Raw genomic sequence first — 16828 nt, 5'->3', positions numbered from 1 at the left:
TGTGTGTGTGTGTGTGTGTGTGTGTGTGTGTGTGTGTGTGTGTGTGTATTCTTTTGCTGGGCCATTTAGAAACATCATTTTTTTTTTTTGCTTTTTTGGAGAGGGGAATGCAGGGCAATTGCAGTTAAACAACTTGCCCAAGGTCATACAGCTAGTTTTTGTGTTAAGAGTCTGAGACCAAATTTGAACTCAGGTCCTCCTGACTCCAGGGCCGGTGCTCTATTCACTGCGCCACCTAGCTGCCCCACCATAAATCTTTAAAGTCTAGTTTCTCCAGCAGTTCAGTTCCATATTTTCCCTTTTGTTTATGTTTCTGTCCAAAATTGAGAGAGGGATCTTGAAGTCTTCTATCTCTATTTGTTACTGTCTGTGTCTTTGTGCAGCTCAGATAATGTTTTCTGTATGAATTTGGATGCTAAGACATTTGGAGAGTATAAGTTTATTGCTGATATTGGTTTGTTGTCTATGATTCCTTTCAGTGTAATATAGTTTTCTTGTTTTTATCCCCTTTTTTAATTGAATGTTTGTTTTTACTTTGTCAGATAGCTTGATTGCAGTACTTGCTTTTCCAGATTCAATTGATGAATAGTAAATTTTTTCCATCCTTTGTTTTATTTTATGTAGGTCTTTGCTTTTAAAATAGGTTTCTTGTAAATAACAGATTGTAGGGTTTTGTTTACTTATCCAGTCTGTCCCTTTTTATTTTGTTGTTTAATCTACTCACATTGAAAATTATGATGATAAAATTTATATTTTCCACTGTCTATATTTTTTTATGTTATGATTTCCCCCCCTTTCCACTGTAGACAAAGTATTATTTTTCTTCAGTTACTTTATGTTATTCTTTTTAAGGTGACCCTGTTCCTACTAGATCTTTTTCATGATCCCTGACATTCCTTCTCCTGTTTCCTCTTTCCTTTTGGGGTTTTGCTTATTTATTTCTTTTTAATCTCTTGATTTATCTGGTTATATAATTATTCCCCTCCTTTTTTTCCTCTCAGTCACATAGATTCTACTGTCCTTAAGAGGACATCTTATCTTCAACTAGTCCTGTTCATCAGTTTTTAAAATTTTATTTATTGTACATCCCTTTCCAAAATGAATTTTTCTCATTCTCTTAATTATCCATTCTCTCTATCTACTCTAGACCCTCATTTTCTAATTCATGACCTCTGTACTTTGCCTCTTTCTTTTCTCTATATTCCTCATACAGTCATAGCTTTCAAGGTATCTATTCTAGGCTCTCCCCTGTAGTTTTTTCCCCCACTGTGGATTCTCTTTTTTGTTAGGCCTCACTCCTAGAAAAATGTCAATTATTGCAGATATCAGGGAAGATGCATCATGGTAGGACAACTCCCCTACCACATCCCTGATTATGTAACCCTTATGGTGGGTGAAATATGAAATGACTGAGAAAACAAAGGTTCAAGCTTCTGAACATATTGAGTTATTAAGCAGTGCATACCAAATGCCCAACAAATTGGGACCAGACCTCCTTAGTTTAGGGCTGGATCCCAAATACAGGGCAAAACAGATTTTTATACATTAAAAACAATTAAGTAAATAATACCAATTAATTAAAAAGAAACAACAACATTACAACATTAGGTTATTTGATTTCTAATTGGAGGAAAGATTAAGGACTTTCCAGGTGGGGAGGGGGAGACCAAACAGCAAATTCACTGAAATCAGAAAAAGAGGTGTCCCTAAGTGTCTGTAAACAATCAAAGGAACATGAAAACAACAACTGATTGATCATTATGGCGTCAGTTTTCAGATAAGCCATGTGGGTTGCTTGAGATGTAAAACTGTGAGAAAATGTCTTGCATCAATCTTTTGATCTGACTGGTTTTCTGATCAGCATAACCTAGGTCTTTAGTTAAGGACCTCTAAGCAGTGGGTAGATGTAGTCCAACTTGCTAGGCACACCGAACTAGGATCCAACAATACTGTACTTTTCTCATGATTCCCATAATTGAATAAAGTTTTCTCAGAAGACAAAAATTTCATTAAACTCATAATTGAATAGAAAGGGAATTGAGCTAGCTCCAGAATTGAGTCACAAAATGGAAAGAGTGTGGTTCCCTAAATTCCCACCGCCACTTGCTCATTCAATTCCCTCAATTTCCCCCTTTTGATTCATGGACGGCCTACTCCCCCTATGGATTACTTATCTGTGAGCCAAATCTATAAGGTTTTTTCATATACTCATAATCAGGATTACATGTCAGATCAAACTCACATCGAACTGACTTAAACATAAAACACCATGAAACAAGGCCAGAGCAATACAATAATAATCATCATTATTAACTGACATCAAATATCTTGTATCCTAGTAACCCACTCCCAATGTCCACTTAAAAAGCACATTTTGAGTCCCAGATATCTCATGTCTCATGTCTCTGGTCTTTGGATATCTTATCTTGGACATTGTGGAAGAGGTCTTGTTCTCGGAACAGCTCTGAAGAGGATTCTTCTTCTCTGATTCCAAATCATTTGTGGAGATTGCTAGATAATTCTGCTAAAAATCTACTGATAATAAGACTTAATACAGCTCAGTACAGTCTCTTAAATTTGATTTTCTAATAACTCGTTCATGTGATGTCAACCAGCTCAAGCCTTATGGAGCTAATCCTATTAAAATAGAGCTATAAGAAGAACATCAATTTAGGGACCCATAATTCACCTGAAACTTTAGAGAATTTCAGTTTTTTATATACCACTTTCTGTTTTTTTATCTTTACCTAAACACAGTACCTTATATGTCTTATAAAAATTATTAAAAGTCTTTAACTTGTAAAATGAACTCTTTTGCCAAAAAGTTACTATGCAGATACTTTAAAAAATTGGAAAATAATTTCACTTTCTTTACAATTATTAATGCAGTTTTGTATGTAAAATCCTTAATCCAGTTTTGAGAATTTATTACCTAAAACATATTCAAAATCTGAATTTCCATGCTAGATACATTTGGAAGGCAATCATGTGTATATAGTTCTTGGAGAAAATAGTCTAATCCTGTTGCTTTCTCAAAATTTACTTTTTCATTTAATTAGGAAACTTTTACATTATATCTTTGTCTAATTTGTCTGATTCTTCCTTTAAGAATATGTAATATAATCTTTATATTATAATTTGACCACAAATACAGATACAAATTGTAAGATTTTTCATACTGGAATCCTATTACAGTAACTAGAGATGTTATGGTATCATTCTATTAATTAATAGTTTTAGTATTGTACTAACAAAATTTTTAATGCTTACCTGCCCTTATTGTGTAAATTTGCTATGAAAGGAAAAGGAGGGACAGTTATAACATTGTCAAGACTCATCCCCTCAGGGGCACATATACTATAACAGAGAAAAAACTCCCTTAGCTCTGTTTGATTCCAGGCATGAGTCATATCTGACAGCCTGTCAGGTAATCATGGTATCAAAAGCAAGGTTCAAGATAAACCAGGTGGGGAAATTTCCTGTTCAGAAAGGAAATAGCACAATGGGGAGACAGAGTCAAGAGGCCCATATCTTAGGCTATTGCAAGATTATTCCCTCAACTTTTCTCAGGCATAGACTAATACCTGTAGTTCTCAGACTACAGCACATGCCGTTTTCTATTATTTGATTCATGACACTAAGACAATCATTCCTGTAATCAAAATTCAGAGCAACAATAAATTATTGTCCCAAGAATTTTTACTTCAAGTAACAAAATTTCACTAGCTACAGCTTAGTAACTGAATACTATTGATTTTTTCATGTTTCCCTAATAATTATATTTCCTTTATCCTTTAATTATAAATTAAAACTAACTGTATCCTGAGGTTTCAGACATACAGCAAATACCTGATAGCTGATTCATATTCATATATTGAAGTTACATCTTTAAAACACCTATACATTTTCATAATTTTATAAGTGATAGCCAAAAGGGAAAACTTTATTATAGTAAACTTATTATTAATATTTGCTTTTAAAAACAAAACATTCCACATTAAATATTTGTTTTTAAATATCTATTTTTAACTACATTCTTTTTTAAAAAGTTCAATTCATAACCTAACATCATCCAGATTTTAAAAAGTTGTTTTTCTAACAGCATTTCAGATAAGATTCTCCAAATTTCACAATATAAGAGAATTTAGAAGTATAATAATAACACAATATCATGTATTTAAAACATGAAACAAAACTTATTACCAGTCAGATGATGTCAATTCAGTTGAATGCATTTCCAAAGTATCTTACATTAAAAATCATTAATCTCATTATTACCCTTGGCATTTTATATTAATCACATTTAAAACACGATATGCAATTACATTCAATTAAAGAAATAATGATAGTCAACATTTATATAGTGCTTACCATATGCCAGTGTGTGTTAAATACTTCACAATCATTGTATCATTTTGATCCTCACTACAACCCTGGTAGGTGGGTATCATTACTATTTTCCTCTTTACAGATTAGGAAACTGAGGCAAACAGATAAGATCACTTGCTTAAATTCACATAGCTAAGAAATTTCTGAGACCAGAATGTAACTCAAGTTTTCCTGCATTTTCTCAGCATTTTTCTTGTTGCTGTTGTCCAATACCCTTGTTTGGGAAACTGATCTAAGATGAGAGAGGGTTAACGAAGTGGGAGGGGAGGGCCTATGAACTGGGAGAGTCAGAAGGGAATCTCTGAGTTGGGAGGGGGGTTACAGGAGAATCTCTGAGCTGGGGTGGAGGTGGGGGCTCAGAGGTTCCCTGATCTTGTTTAGGGGTCAGCCAAGTTGGGATGGAAGAGTTCAGGGTATCCCTCCTTTTTTGGTTTAGATCACTCTTTCCATTCCTTAATTAAATTTAACTCATTTTTAAATTGTTGCCTGATTTAAACAACCTTTTCTCTTTTCACAATCAAGGAAGGGTTAGCAAGAGGTGGCTATAAAATGCAAACTGCATACCTATTTTTTCCCCTTCACTCTCAGACTTCTAGCTGCCTTCATCCATTCACTAAAACAATATTGTTTTCAGGAAAAAAATATCTAAGTATTATTTACCCCTGAAAGATTCATAGAATTTAATTCTTACTTTTCTTTAAAACAAATTCTATAGAGTGGTACCCCAAAATGTACTAAGATATTTCAAAAGGGAGTGAGTTCCTGGAATTATACCCAAAGGCCCAGGAGTTCTGCCTTGCAATCTTAAAATGATTAATCTTTAAACTCTTTAATGATTAATCCCCAAGTCTTCCAAAATCTACTAAGATGTTTTTAGTAGTTTTACAAACCAAAAAAGTTTGCCTTTCTATGATTATTTGACTCTATCTCTGTAATTCCAACATGATCAGTGCTTAAATTATAGAGAAAAAGTATCTTGTAGGTTTTTTTCTCTTTTCTAATAATCTAATTTCCTTCTGAAGGCCTAAAATGGGAATTAGTTCTGCTTATTGTGACAGCTACTTCAAGTATGAAGCTTCATTAATTTTTCCCAGCGTAATAAACTCTTTGGCTGTAGCTTTTTAGCAGTTTTTCTGGTTGACTGATTTTTCCCTTTAGAAATCTTCAAGGTAACAGAATGTTTTAAAAAATTGTTTTTGTTACATTTTAAGTTCCAAACTGCCTTTCTCCCATCCACCCCACCCTTCATGGAGAAGGCCATTTCTCTCTCTCTCTCTCTCTCTCTCTCTCTGTCTCTCTCACTTAGTAGTTCTTTCTCTGAATGTGGATAGCATCTTCCTTCATAGCTTCTTTGTAATTGATTTGAGTATTTATAGTACTCAAAATAACTTAGTCTTATATGTCTTCTAAGACTTATGTAAGTCACACTTATTTTTTGAACACTATTGCTGTTACTATATACAAAGTTCCCTTGGTTCTGCTTATTTCACTTTTCATTATTTCATGCAAGTCTTTCCATGTTTTTCTAAAACCAACCAATTCATCATTTCTTACAGTACAGTAGTGTTCCATCACAACCATATACCATAACTTGTTTAGCCATTCCCCAGTTGATGATATCCCCTCAATTTCTAGTTCTTTTCCATCACAAAGATTGCTGCTACAACTACTTTAGAACATGGAAGTTCTTTTATTCTCTGACCACCTTAGGAAACAGACCCAATAGTGATATTGCTGGGTCAAAGGATATATACAGTTTTATAACACTTTGAGCATAATTCCAGGTTACTCTCCAACATGGTTGGATCAGTTCAGTTATGACAACAGTTTTTTCCCACATCCCCTCCAACATTTGTCATTTTCACTTTCTCCCATTTTAGTCAATGTAACAGGTGTAAGATAGCTCAAAGCTGTTTTAAGTTGAATTTCTCTGATACATAATGATTTAGAGCACTTTTTCATATGCCATATATAACTTTGATTTCTTTATCTCCAAATTGCCAGACATTTACTATATAGTAATTATAACATATAATTGTGAATGTTATATTATATAAAAAGTAATTATATTTTGTATGTAATATAAATATTATATAATACAGAATAATTATATATAATATATGATAACATATCTAAAATTATGTAAATATGAATTTATAAATCTATAATAGAAAACTTATATATAATATATAATAAAGTATATATAATTATATATACTGTATATTTACTATAAATTTATTATATACTTTCCTTTAAAAAAAACTTTGTTAAATTTGTCCAAAGCTGAGATAGAGACATATCACATATATATTCTTTAATTTAGTTAATTTTTTCTTTAAGAATTTAGATGCTAAGGTATTTGGAGCATATAAGTTTTTTTTAATAATGTCTTTTGGTTTTTTTTTCTGTACTCATAGGTTTCCCCAGTATCTCTCTCCCTTTCCTCCCAGAAAGCCATCTCATGTAACAGATAATATTTTTCATGGACAAAAGAAAAATAAAATGAGGAAAAAATTAGCACAGTTGATCAATACATTGATAAAGTCTGAAAACAAGTGCAATGTACAACAACTGTGGACCTCTTGCCTCCATGAAGGCATGAGTTGGGAGTGTCCTCTTATATCTCTTTTTTTAAGGCAACAAGATGATATAGTAGGTAGAGGACCAGGCCTGGAGTCATGAAGGCCTGGCAGTTCTGAAGGACTGTCTTTGCTAAAGAATTAAATCTCTATTAATCTCACTGGATGTCTAAGAGATGGCTTTGGGTTATATCTTGAGCAGGAATTCCTGAATCCTGATTTGTAATTCCTGTGTTCAGGAGGCAACAGGGGTATCTCCCTTCAGTAAGACTGGGGGAAATTATTTTGCTTGGATTAGTAGTGTGTCTAAAAGGCATTTCAAGAGGAGATACACGTAATTCTGGAGGGCTTTTTCTAATGAGGGGCAGGGGCACAAGACTTTGATCTCGTCACCACTCTCCCAGATCATTCTCCTCTAGCAATCTATATAAAAGAATCTGTTCTCCACCCAGTCCTACCTGAGTTGAACAGTGGTGGGGTTACAGTAAGAATTCCAACTAAAGAAGATGGTCTAGGTGGGGTGAATTTTGGAGGATCAGAAATATCCTTGAGAAATTGGGCTTTCAGTGAGCAAGCAAAAGGAGAATCTTTGGGCCCCCTGATATTATCAGTTATTAACATAATAAGAAAATAATCATTTTTTTCTCACCATTATGATGTTCAGATTTTTTTATTTCTTAAGCTCTTCTGGAAGACCTATGATTCTTACTTAAGGTATCTCTATCCAATTTGTCTTTGAGATCAATGTTTTGTTTTTTCATATGTTTTAAAAGATTTTTTCCTTTCTTCTACATTGACCTTCACTTGTTTTGAATTTTCAATCAGTTCTCTATTTCATTTCTTTGGTCAGATTTGAAACTGTAGAATTCACTGTTCCTATTATGCCTATCATTTTTTTGTTTGTTTGTTTTGCTTTTTGGAGGGGGGAAGGTAGGGCAATTGGGGTTAAGTGACTTGCCCAAGGTCACATGGCTCCAGGGCCAGTGCTCTATTCACTGCGCCACCTAGATGCCTATCATTTCTGCTGTGAAGGTCACATATTCTTAATTCACAATTTTTATTTCTCTCCTGAATCATTTGGGAACATACTTCTCTGGCTCTATATTCTATTGGTAATCCACAAGATTCTCTGCCCCTTTACGTGGTGATTTACTTTCTTTGTCTTACAATATTTACTGAGATGTTTAAGATCATTTGCATGTCTCTTTTCTTTTAATATCTTTTCTGTTATTTTTTTTTATTGTCTTCAGCACTTCAAAGTGAGTTTCCTTCCTGCTAAAATCTTTGGTAATTTCAGTCTGTAGTCCTTATATTTTCCTATCGCTCAATTTCTTTCTCCTTTCCCTTTGGTGGTAGATCCCTGAAGGCCAGATTCTAAGGCTGTCCCAGCTTCCTCCCACAATGAGGCATTCACTTTTCACCAGTCTTTATCCCTTCTTGGAGGACAGAACTGTTCCTAGCTGGATGCTAGTCTCCTTTCCTTCTTGCCTGGTAGAGCCCCCCTAAACCCACCACACTACTGCCCTGTCCTAGTTCCCTCTGTTCTTAAGTTCTTTTTATGAACATTTCTACTGCAAAGCATATTACTGCTCTAGGCAGAGTATACTTCTGCTTTCTTATACCACCGTCACCTCTGCAGAACAGGTATTGAGGGGTGGTGTAAATGACTGAGGTTGTGTTTAGTTGTTTATTCCCACAGAAGGGTGTATTCCTCCTTAATAAGGATGAACGTAATATATAGTCTTAGAAGTCTTGATGGTATGAAGATAATGAATAGTCACAATGTAGAGATTTACCTAATGTGGTCATGTAAGGTAGGCACTCAGAAATGTTCCTACTATTTGAATATACTTTGATTGAAGGTTTGAATCAGAAGAGGTGAATAATTTCATCTTAACCTTTTCTACCACTGTTTGATGCCCTCCTTTCTCATATTAAGACCTTGCTTGATTGTGATGAAAAAATTGAGGTTAATTTAATGATTTAAGAATTTCTTCATGTTTCCAAGAATTATAGTAAGTGTGATGAATATGATGTCTCCTTTTCAAAAAAGCATTTTAAACATAATAACCAGTGCACTAATTTCTTTCTTTTTTAGCGTTGCAATAATTTCAACGCCTGTCATTGTAATACTCACTACTCACCTCCAGATTGCAAGAGAATGGTTTTCTTGTCAGGGGGAAGTTATGAAGATGGGCATTTAGCAAAGCCTGGTTAGTATCTAAAATAAATTTTGTAAATCAGATGTTTATATGTAGTGGTATAAATTAAAAGTTCTGGTACATAAAACCAAAGTGTTTATATGATGGCAATACCCTTTTGTCATGGACTCTGAATATCTGAGGGACTAGTGCGAGGTAGAAAAGAGACTTTAAAGTCTTGAGTTCAAATCCAGGTTGAATGATAGCTTTGCCACATTGGAAAAATCACTTCACCTCCTTTTCCTCATCTTTAAATGGGGATAATACCTGCATTGTTCTCCTTAGAACATCAAAGTGGGGCGGCCAGGTAGCACAGCGAGTAAGAGCACCGGCTCCAGTGTTGAGAAGACCTGGAGATCGAATCCCGGGCTCAGACACTTAGCACCCACCCAGAAACACCTGGCTGTGTAACCTTGAGCAAGTTACTTAACCCCAATTGCTTTAAAAAAAACAAAACAAAAAAACCCATCAAAGTGAGCATCAAATGAGATACTATCTAATACATTATATAAAACATCATATATACTCTAAGCAATTGTATAAGATTATAAATGGCAAAAAGGTGCCAGTCTGCACTGGTAAAATGATTATTCTCATAATTGTTGTCCCTTATATGAATGAAATCATATGCCCATTCACTATTCCTATCTTAAGATCAAAAGTCATATTCCGATGCCTTCTTGTGGTAGGGGCTTATTTTGAATTCTTAAAGGTTATCACAACAAAACACAAACTCTGGTGCATTCTACTACAATATGTAAGAGCATAGAGGCTATCCAATGGTGTTAGCCATTTCAGAGAGATGGAGGATCAAGTGACTTAAGAGGAAGGTTCCTAGGCAGCAAGGTGGCTCAGCAGACAGAGTGCTGGCCCTGGAGACAGGAAGACCTGAGTTCAAATGCAGCCTCAGACAATTACTAGCTGTGTGACCTTAGGCAAGTCACTCAACCCCTGTTTGTCTAAAAAAGCCTCTTCTGGATAACTGCCTTGTAGCTGAGGAGCTTGCATAGGTCAGTGAAACTATAAGCTGTGCCATGCAGGGTTACCGAAAACAGACAAGTCATGATAGAGAGTTCTGATAAAAAAAAAAAATGGTGATCCACTGGAAAACTAAATGGAAAACTACTTTGCTAAGAAAACCCATGGAAAAAATGGTCCATGGGGTCACAATGAGTTGGATATGACTGAACAACTGAACAACAACAGAAAGGCTAATCAACAGAATATTGATCACTAGGTGATAAACTTTTAGATCATGGAGACCTATGAAACAGATTAAAAAGAGAAAATGACTCTTAGTCCTATGTCCTCTCTCCCTCATTCTGTTTCCACAGTGATGATGGGAGAAGGGATAGATGATACTAAGAATCAGAGCATTCTTATTCCATGTACAAACATCAAATCAGCAATTGGTATTCCTGAAGTATAATATTTGTTCAAACATCAATGAATTTTTACATTACTGGAGAAACTGAAACATCTATATTGACATTTTAGGATCACTAGAAAACAGATTACAGTGAAGTATAAGAAGGACTTAGAGGTTTTTCTTGGGGAGACTAATACAGAAGTTGGTAGAGGAGTTTTTATCATATGCAAAGGACAAGAAACATTGTCCCATGGAAGATTGGTTACTTTGTCTTGTGGCATACTCAGGCTGGGTATAAGCAAATAGACCACTCTTAAAATAATTGCCTCTTATGCACCAACATCTGTTATAAAGAAATTCTATAAACAGTTTGACAAGAATATAAATAAAATATAAGCTCCTTGAGAGAAGGGACTGTCTTTATTTTTTGTATTTCCAGTGCTTAAGCTCTACCTAACATACAGCATGTATTTGTTGAATAGAGTTGAACATTCCTCAAACTGTCATTTACTTTAATATTTGACAACCTTAATGAGAAGATGAACATAGAGAGGACAGCAGAAACAATGCTTGGAAACACAGTGTAGGATGAAGAAATGGAATGAATATTCCAAAGGTTTGTAGTCTACTAAGAATATGGTGAATCTGTCAGCAGTTATTTATAGAGTGCTCATTGTGTTCCAAAAACTATGCTAGGAACTGGAAGAAAGTAAAAAATAGTATCCCTGTTCCCAAAGATCTCACATTCTAAAGGGAGAAGACCAAATGAAAATATCTATCTACATATAAGAGTAATTAGGAGGACATTTGAGAGAACAAAGGGACCTCTTTATTTATTTATTTTAATTTATTTTTAGTTTTCAACATTCATTTCCACAAGATTTAGAGTTACAAATTTGCTCCCTGTCTTTCCCCTAACTCCACCCCAAGATAGAAAGCATACTGAATACCCCTTCCATCAATCTGCTCTCTCATATACTCCCCCACTCCTCCTCTAACTTTCTAGTAGGGCAAGATGGATTTATATACCCCAGTGCCTATATATCTTATTTCCCAGTTGCATGTAAAAAACAGTTTTTTAACATTTGTTTTTAAAACTTTGATTTCCAGATTCTTTCCCTTCTTCCCTCCTCACCCACCCCCACTGAGAAGATAAGCAATTCAATATAGGTTGTACATGTGTATTTTCCATAGTAGCTATATTGTGAAAGACTAACTATATTTCCCTCCATCTTATCCCACCCTCCACTTATTCTATTTTCTACTTTGACCCTGTCCCTTTTCAAAAGTGTGTGCTTCTAACTTCCCTCTCCCCAAATCTGCCCTCCCTTCTATCATACTGTCTCTTATCCCCTTCCCCATTACTTTCCTGTAGGGTAAGATACCGAAATGAGTGTGTATGTTATTCCCTCCTTAAGCCAAATTCATTGAGGGTAAGGTTGACCCATTCCCTTTCACCTTCCTGCTCTTCCCCTCCACTGTAACAATTTTCTCTTGCCTCTTTTATATGAGATAATTTACCCTATTCTATCTGTTCCTTTCTCCTTCTCCCATTATATTCCTGTTCTACTAATTTTATTTTTTAGATAACATCCCTTCCTATTCAACTGATCCTGTTCCCTCTGTCTATGTATACATGTACATACATATACACATATATGTATTTATACACACATATACTCTCCTATATGTATATATGTATACACACATATTTCCTTCAACTATTCTCATACTGAGAAAGGTCTCATGAGTTACAATTATCTTTTTTCCATGTAGGAATGTAGATAGTTCAACTTTAATAAGTTCCTTATGATTTCTTTTTCCTGTTTATCTTCTCATGCTTCTCTTGCTTCTTGTATTTGAAAGTCAGATTTTCTGTTGAGCTCTGGTTTTTTCATCAAGAATACTTGAAAGTCCTCTATTTCATCGAATGACCATATTTTCCCCTAAAGCATTATATTCAGTTTTGCTGGGTAGGTGATTCTTGGTTTTAATCCTAGCTCCTTTGACCTCCACAATATCATATTCCAAGCCCTTCCTTAATGTAGAAGCTGCTAGGTGTTGTGTTATCCTGATTGTGTTTCCAAAATATTCAAATTGTTTCTTCCTGACTGCTTACAGTATTTTCTCCTTGACCTGGGAACTCTGGAATTTGGCTATAACATTCCTAGGAGTTTTCTTTTTGGGATCTTTTTCAAGGGGCAATTGGTGAATTCTTTACATTTCTATTTTGTCCTCTGGTTCTAGAATATCAGGGCAATTTTGCTTGATAATTTCTTGAAAAATGGTGTCTAGGCTCTTTTTTTTGATCATGGCTTTCAGGCAGTCTAATAATTTTTAAATTATCTTTCTTGGATCTGTTTTCCAGGTCAGTGGTTTTTCCAATGAGATATTTCACATTGCCTTCTATTTTTTCATTTGTTTGGATCTGTTTAATAGTATCTTGATTTCTCGTAAAGTCATTAGCTTCAATTTGCTCCAGTCCAATTTTGAAGGAATTATTCTCTTCAGTGAGTTTTTGAAATTCCTTTTCCATGTGGCAAATTCAGCTTTTTAAGGCATTCTTTTTGGGCCTCTTTTGCCATATGAGTTAGTCTATTTTGTAAGGTGTTATTTTCTTAAGCATTTTTTGGGTCTCCTTTAGCAGGCTGTTGATTTACTTTTCATGATTTTCTTGCATCATTCTCATTTCTCTTCCCAGTTTATCCTCCACTTCTCTTAATTGATTTTCAAAATCTTTCTTGAGCTCCTCCATGGCCTGTAAGCAGTTCATATTTTTCTTGGAAGCTTTTGATACAGGAGTTTTGCCTTGTTGACTTCTTCTGGTTCCATGTTTTGCTCCTTTTTGTCCCTGGAATAGGATTATATGGTCTGATTGTGCTTCTGCTTGCTCATCTTTCCAGCCAATTACTTGACTTTTGAGCTCTTTGCCATGATAGAACTCTGCTTTCAGAGTGGAGAGAGCTATGTTCCAAATCTCTGAGGTTTAGCAAATGTTGTCAGAGGTCTGAGGAGGACACCCTCTCTGCAGACACCCAAACTCTGGCACACTGCCACACACCCCAGAACCACCACCCAAGACAGTGACCCAGATATGAGCAGGTCAAAGCAAGAGCCATTACTCTCTGAATGGTCGCTTGGTCCCCCAAACCTCCACCACCTCTCACCCTGGGGGCAGGGGCTGGAGCACGCTCTTCAGTCACCCAGTTCCAACAAAGTTCCCCACTGACCTTTTACTTTCTCTTAGGCATTTATGGGTTCAGAAGTCTGGAAACTTCCACAGTTGCTGGTGTTTCACTCTCCTGAAGTCTGCTCTGGCTGGTCAGGGCTGCCCCATGTCTGGGCCCACTGCTCATGCGGGACTGTGTTTGGCTCCCAGCTCCGTGTGATACACCCTTCCTGCCTGCTGGGCTGCCTTCAGTGGGAGATTTGTTTCTCTCTGTCACTTTGTGGGTTCTGTAGCTCTAGAATTTGTTTAGAGTTATATTTTACAGGTATTGGAAGTGGTTGGAGGGGGAGCTCACAGCAAGTTCCTGCCTCTACTCCACCATCTTGGCTCCGCCCCAGCAGGGGTCCTCTTTAGAAGGTGGGATTTTGTCTGAGTCTTTAAAGAGTGTAGGGAGTAAAGGCAAGGAGGAAGACCATTGTAGGCATGGGGGATAGCCAGTGAAAAGGCACAGCTTCTAAACATGTTGTCTTTGTGCCGTGAAAAGTAAGGAGGTCAGTGTCTCTGGATTGTGGAGTATATTGAGAAGACTGAGTTGTGAAGGATGTTCAATACCAAACAGAGCATCTTATATTTTAATTATTAAAAAAGGTTAGAGGGGTAGCCCTTGAGTCAGGGAGACCAACAAAAAGGATATTTCAATAGTCCAGGTATGAGGTGATGAAAACCTGTACCAGGAATAGAAAAATTTGTAAAAAATCCTAAAGTACATGAAAAAATAAAAACAAGAAGATACAGCACACAATAAAACATCTAACTTGACTAATTTAAACAAATGACAAGTGTCAAAAAGTAGGAACTAGATAAAAAGACATTGATGTGAACTCTCACCATTTCTTATGGAATGATTTAAAGAATCCACAATGATGAGGAAGCCAAAAGAGCTTAGACATATTCATAGGCAGTTAGTTATCCAATAAGTATTAAGTCCTTACTATGTGCCAGATACTGTGCTAAGTAAGGGGTGAGGATGTAAAGAAAGGCAAAAACTATTCCCACCTTCAAGGAGCTCACATTGTAATGGGCAAGACTACACGCACATAATTACGTCAGGTCTCTCTCTTTTCCCTTGTTGTGTTTGTCCTGTGGATCCCCCTTTTCCGTTGTTCTGTGTCTCAGAACAGGGTTTTTTGGACACCATTCTTTCCTGGTTTTCCTCCTACCCATCTGATTACTTCTTCTCGATCTCCTTTGCTGTGCCCTCTTCTAGACTGCAACTTCTAACCATAGGCATCTCTCAGGGTTCTGTCTATATCCTCTTCTCTCATTTCCCTCACACTTGGTGATCTCATTAGCTATCATGGATTTAATTTCCATCTTTATGCTGATGATCTGCAAATCTACCTATGCTGCCTCAGTTTCTCTACTGACCTCCAATCTTGCCTTTTAGATATCTTGAAGTGGACGTGCAATAGACATCTTAAACTCAACATATATAAAACTTGTACCCCACTCACCTCTTTCTCAGAGGAGAACAGTGCTTAACTTTGTTACCCCTTCTCCTGTTCTCTCTAGGCTGGAATAAAAGTTTACTTCAGACAGGAGTTAACAAGTTTCCAGAGAAATATCTTTATACCACTACATGAAGCACATTTAGACAACCCATGTAAACTTAAAAATAACCTAGATAGACAACACATATACCCTACATGTGTGTACACTTCCACTAGGGATGATGTGTCTGGCTTGTTGGGGTATGAAGCACTCTTACCTAGTGATTTGTATTTTGGAGTCTCTGAAGACAGAGAAACTGTAGGCCCCTACAACCAGTAGAGCTCTTGCCTGATAGAGAATCTCAAGGATGTTTGCCACCTTGCTACAACTTTAACCCAGAATGACACTGAAAGAAATGAGCAATAGCATAATGACTGAGTTCCTTGTCAACACTTTCACCATGGTAATGGTGCTACTGAGAAATCTTGGTACTCATGAGACACAAATTTACATTTGTGGGACACAAATTCGCAAACTGCTGGAAGATCATTACACACTTAGACTCTTACACACACTGCATACTCTCAGTGTCTGGTGAGGCCCTGCAAAGACGATCTACTGGAATCAGTTATTGCCACCAGGTGAGTTAGTTGCATTCCCTGGTCAGCAAATTGAGAAAGATCCCCTGCTAGTCTTTTTGCTAGTCACATAGTTTTTCTTACTTAGACAATAGCTCAGTACCAGACTTTTCAAATGAGGAAGTCTTTGCATAATTTATATCAGCTTCCAATAGCGCTGTTAGACATCCTGGTCCCTCCTGAAGTGCAGATTAAGAAGGTAGAACTATGGTTCTGATGAGGATTATGATCAGCTGTTGTCATTAACTAGCATTGGCATATCACAGGATAGGTCAACAGGTTACAGAAGAATTAGGACTTTCCAATCAGTAACCAGATTCATTTATGATATCCCAGAAATACTGATGAAGCAATTACAAATGTTCACTTATGTAGATGTTGCTGCTTAAATCTCTTTTTCCTCATAGTTGCCTCGTATTAGCACTCTACACATATTATATAATTTATCAACTATGCTTAGTTTGTTGTTAGTTGTGTGCATAATAGTCTGGGTATTTTACATTGTTTACCACTGCTAATAAAGCCTGAAAATAACAATTCTTCTGGTAAGGCTTGGACTGGTTGTCTTGTAAAGGAGTCCTAAGTCACTAAAATAATTTGAAATTATATTTCTTCTCAACTCAGGAAGAGAGAAAGCTATCTTCTTACTCCATCTAAAGTAAGTGTTAAAATGCAACACTGGCGCCTTAACTAGGTAAAAATAAGTATCAGTCAATCAATAATAGAGTTTAGATTCAATTTTACAATTCTTTGAATGAACTATAGTTATGTTGACACGATGAATGTTCAGATTGATTGGTCATACTCTGTGGATCCATCTATAAAATGTTGACCTAATTCTGGAATGGGAAGTAATTCAGGAAAAGGAAACCAGAAAAGGAGTGAAGCTGAAAACAGTCAGCCACCCTGGGACAACTGGTGAAGAAATAAAGAGAAAGTAGAACTGGGTTATGACTGAGAAGGGAGAAACAAGGAGGAGACTAGAGCTAAGG

The 16828-nt window shown here is 36.1% G+C and overlaps 1 protein-coding gene across 1 annotated transcript in view; it reads left to right on the top strand.

Moving 5' to 3' along the window:
• Positions 1–16828, top strand: part of LOC138152102 (disintegrin and metalloproteinase domain-containing protein 18-like) — a 146872-nt gene that overhangs the window by 98645 nt on the left and 31399 nt on the right. The window contains exon 18 of the mRNA XM_069075852.1: positions 9067–9181. Within this exon, the coding sequence (XP_068931953.1) occupies positions 9067–9181 (115 nt within the window). The remainder of the gene's footprint in view (positions 1–9066; positions 9182–16828) is intronic.

Source organism: Petaurus breviceps, unplaced genomic scaffold (genome assembly GCF_028583685.1).
Source record: "Petaurus breviceps papuanus isolate PSGF00001 unplaced genomic scaffold, PetGlider_PUasm1.0 90919, whole genome shotgun sequence".
Classification (NCBI taxonomy): Eukaryota; Metazoa; Chordata; class Mammalia; order Diprotodontia; family Petauridae; genus Petaurus; species Petaurus breviceps.
The sequence above is the reverse complement of the archived record's forward strand: the minus strand, read 5'-3'. Positions and strand labels throughout refer to the sequence as shown.